The sequence below is a fragment of the Aedes aegypti genome, chromosome 1 (assembly GCF_002204515.2).
Source record: "Aedes aegypti strain LVP_AGWG chromosome 1, AaegL5.0 Primary Assembly, whole genome shotgun sequence".
NCBI classification, from domain to species: domain Eukaryota; kingdom Metazoa; phylum Arthropoda; class Insecta; order Diptera; family Culicidae; genus Aedes; species Aedes aegypti.
The window spans coordinates 124,737,647-124,741,611 of record NC_035107.1 but is presented as its reverse complement, the minus strand read 5'-3'; the positions used below and the strand labels follow the sequence as shown (position 1 = coordinate 124,741,611).

Sequence of the window (3,965 nt, the reverse complement as noted above, 5' to 3'; positions counted from 1 at the left end):
AACTTTCTATGAAAAATATTCGAACAATATGATGTCGCAAATTGGAAAACTGATTTCAAATGGAATTGGAAAACTGATTTCAAATGGACCCCAGAGTGTGTTAGGAATAACATCAAAGAATACGCTTGATATAAATTTTCTCAAATTATTCATTCTCAAAATCAGGGTATTATATTTTATTACAACAAATTGTACAAACACATACATTTCTCCATTACCTTGACTTTTTTAGATTTTGGACGATGACCAAATTTCTGTTGCTCGTTCTTGTTGTGGTTAAACAAAAACTGTTGATTGAAGCCATGTTTGGTGAACAGCGATTTTTCCTGTATCACTCCAAATCTTTTGGATCACATTTTCTTCGAAATTCTTGCCCTCGTTCACGGATCCATTTGTTTGCAACTGAAATATAAGCCTTTGCGTGTATAAAACACAAGAATTGTGATTTTTCAAACTTACCCCACTTCTCTCCTATCAGAACTGGACATGCACCATGCAACGTAGAATAATCTAATTCTCCAGACGAGTGCAAGTTGTACCAAAAAGCAGCCGTTCCTTTTCTAGCTTCCAAAGTCACGCCAAGTTTTGGAAATACTGTTGCCCCTCCGATGCTGACATCGCTCATCTTTAAAACGAGAATTTTAATTTGTAAATTTCTCAATGATGTTTGATCATGTATGAGACTTACGTAGAACAACACAGTGGCGATGCGGTTGACTTCCTTCAATTTTCCCCAATGAAAAAAGTCAAAATGCGGATCATATTGGCCTCCAAGTCCATAGTTTACAACTTGAAGCTCTTCGGCAGTATCCATCGACAGTCCCGTCATATCCGCAACTCGCTTCGTAATGGTCCTTATGGTAGAGTGGTACTCGTCCGGGAACCACGATGATTTACTGACTCGATCCTTGGACCGTTCGGCTTTTCCTGTTTGCTGGTTTGCTATTGTAGCTCTTTCTAAGATCGGTTTTGCCAAGCGCTTTAGTAGTTCTATCTCGGTATCGGAAAGAACGTCATGAAATATGACGATTTTTGGCTTTAGATGCATTTCTTCCAATTTGAATGGACCTATTTTCGAAAATGCTGACAGGTTTGAAACGTAACGGCATTTGAGATGGGACGTTTCTGAGACATTTCGTTGTATTTCACCTCGACATAGCTTTTTAAATGTTGTGAGGGAGCTCATGCTTGCTTTACTGCTCGGGATTCTATTGGATCGGAATAGCTAAATAAAATTGAAAGATTTCTTTAATTGGCGATGTTTCAAAACGGTTGTTCTTACCTGTTCTTGCTGATACCAAAGAATGTCTTCATAAAATGTCTTTTGATGAAGAGTGCTTTCATGATCCGGTACCAAATGATGAAGTTCACTTATGTATGCCAAAGCTTCTTCCACTTTACCTGGAAATTTTTGTAATATAATATAAATGATAATAAAATACCTACGATCGTACATAAATTAGGTCACACCTTGGACAATTTTCAACCCCTCCTCCCCTATATGTCACAGTTTAGTACGGAGATCTTTTTTTTTGTTTTTTACTATAAGCGAAACGTAATTTATGGACAACCCCTATTGTTATACAATACCTATCGTATACGTATACGACGCTAAATACTCTAAGATCTTCACTTTTTGGCGTAAGCTGGTCTTTCCCAAAGTAAAGCGATTGTAAGCTTCTTTATACCATTTAGCTGCACCATGAGTGTCACCAATTTGTTGCAAATGTTGTCCCAGTTCGAAACAATCGTCAGACAACATTTTGGAACCCGTACTACCGATTCCATTTGCAATCACAGACGTATCAAGATTGTACACATCTTGCAGTCGAATCAAGGCATTCATAGCTCCCTCTAAATCTTCTAAACTGGGGAACTCTTGCGGTTTTTCATCACTGACACTCATCAGTATGTGTTCTGATATATCTTTTGTAATCAATTCTATATCATTCAATTCTATTGTAAGACGTTTAATTAAAAGGAAAGCATTCACTGGGTTAAATAAATATTCCTTTGCATTTTCCAATGCTTCGATGTGCCCTGCATTCATGCGCTTTGCTCTCCTGAAAAGCAACTGTTAATCAATAACACAAAGTTCAAACACTTTGTCCAACATACCTTCGCAGTTCTATCATTCTTTTCTCTTGTTCTCGAATATAAATATCAAGTTCCTTCAATGCGGCATCTTCTGTTTTTATCAGTTTATCTAGATCAGAAAGAGCCGAGTATACCTCAGATTGAACCACAGGCGATACTATTAGCAGCAATATGCAATGAAGCATTACACAGAACATTTTATCGAAGTGGATGCTTTTACAACTGTATTCAATTTCTGCTTTTCAAAACTGCTTACAGTTGGGGCGACATTGCTTAGAAGTGGTTAGGCTTATCGTTTCGAATCGAATGGGGAACGAATCGTCGTTGAAAATGCAAGTTTATATTAGAATTTGCACTATCGCGTTTGCCAATAGAGCTGACCTACCACACAGGGCCTGTTCAATAATTACATTTCCATAGTTTTTTGCTCTGTATCCCTCTGAGCAGAAAGCAATTTTACGAAGAATAAGATCCCTTATATTAAGATTTTGATTTTACGAAATTGTCACTATCCGTTACAAAATCAATTTGATTTAATATCTACCATTTAATGAGTGCACATTAGACTGATGCAAATTTTGAAGTTTTTGCTCCCCTATGCTTAAACGATGACAATTATGATGAAAATCATTGTCCCAAAATTTGAAGTGATTTGGAAGAAAATTGGTTGTGCACACGCCATTTGAAGTTTATATGAAAACTAGTGGTCCTGGCAAACTTTGTCTTGCCATCAAGTAGGCTGTTGAAAACCGTCATGAAAATTCCGGTACAAAATTGTATCCACAAACACGTCGGAAAACTTGAGGAACATAACTATGCAAGAATTTTCAAAATCGGATAACCCGTTCTCAATCCATCTCGTAACTATAAACATCACTCCATTTTTATTTATATAGATTACTATGGAAAAGGCAAAGGCACATTTTGATGGAACGTAAGGATAATTTGTTGTTGTTGATAATAAAGTCTAAATCATGCTGAGATGATCATTCTATTACTCTCAGAGCAACACTGCTTTGTTTTGCTGTGGAACATAGTAGCCTGGATTACTTTGATCTATTCTACCCGCCAGAAGCACCACTGTTGCCTTCCGAGCAGTTGGTTAAGCATGCAAAATGAAAACCCAGTTTATGATTATGAATAGCAATTTATCCTGACGTCCAATCAAAATGTGGTCTTCGGCAAAGTTGTAGCTGGAAGGATTTCATATGAGCAGAGTTAGTTCACTTTTCCATAAAATATTATGACGAAGAGATAGAGGGCTGAACACAAAAGGTTGGCATTTTCCGAAGTACCGTTTTGATTCATATTACGGACACTTAAGGCCTCAGTGAAGTATAACCCAGCATGGACCATACAAAATAAATCATTCTGTATGATTTTTTAGCGTTATCGAGCGTCGGAAGCCCTTAACTTTCGGATGGTGGGTAAAGAATACGCGTCCGCAACTTGAATAATTTTAAATAAATCAAAACGTGTGGCCTTTTCATGATTCTTATTCCGGACGCTCCCTCACTTTTGCCTCATATTCCGGACGCTTTGATTCGAATTACGGACAGCTCCTGATAATCATTAATGGAACAGTCAAATCATCAATTGAAATCGTTCAACCACTTAAGAGACGTCTAAGGTAGTTGGGCATTATAAATTTGCAATGCTATTTATGGAAAAAACCTAATAAAACGAGCCTCGAAAATGAGAACTTTTGGACGGCGAAAATTGAAACATTTCGTGTGAAATGTTTCCCATACAAACGAGAGTGTCCGGAATTTGAAGCTGTCCGTAATATGAATCAAAACGGTAATCTCCATACAAACTTCAAATGGTGTGTGCATAGTCAAATTTCTTCCGAATCATTTCAAACTTTT

At 37.2% G+C, this 3,965-nt stretch overlaps 1 protein-coding gene across 5 annotated transcripts; it reads right to left on the bottom strand.

Annotated features, from left to right (window-relative positions):
* Nucleotides 1-326: 326 nt before the first annotated feature.
* Nucleotides 327-2,367, bottom strand: LOC5566949 (prolyl 4-hydroxylase subunit alpha-1). Of its 5 annotated transcripts, none has more exons than XM_021838684.1 (6): nucleotides 2,119-2,357; nucleotides 1,591-2,074; nucleotides 1,283-1,401; nucleotides 689-1,225; nucleotides 460-625; nucleotides 327-402 (listed from the first exon to the last, which is right to left on the bottom strand). In XM_021838684.1, exons 2-6 carry the CDS (start codon nucleotides 2,048-2,050, stop codon nucleotides 332-334), a joined length of 1,353 nt encoding a protein of 450 aa, XP_021694376.1. In that variant the 5' UTR covers nucleotides 2,051-2,074; nucleotides 2,119-2,357; the 3' UTR covers nucleotides 327-331. The 5 variants fall into 5 exon arrangements, with proteins under 5 accessions (XP_021694376.1, XP_021694375.1, XP_021694378.1 ...); XM_021838683.1 differs by having other exon boundaries at nucleotides 1,591-2,063; XM_021838686.1 differs by lacking the exon at nucleotides 1,591-2,074 and having other exon boundaries at nucleotides 689-1,208.
* Between the last annotated feature and the right edge of the window lie 1,598 nt (nucleotides 2,368-3,965).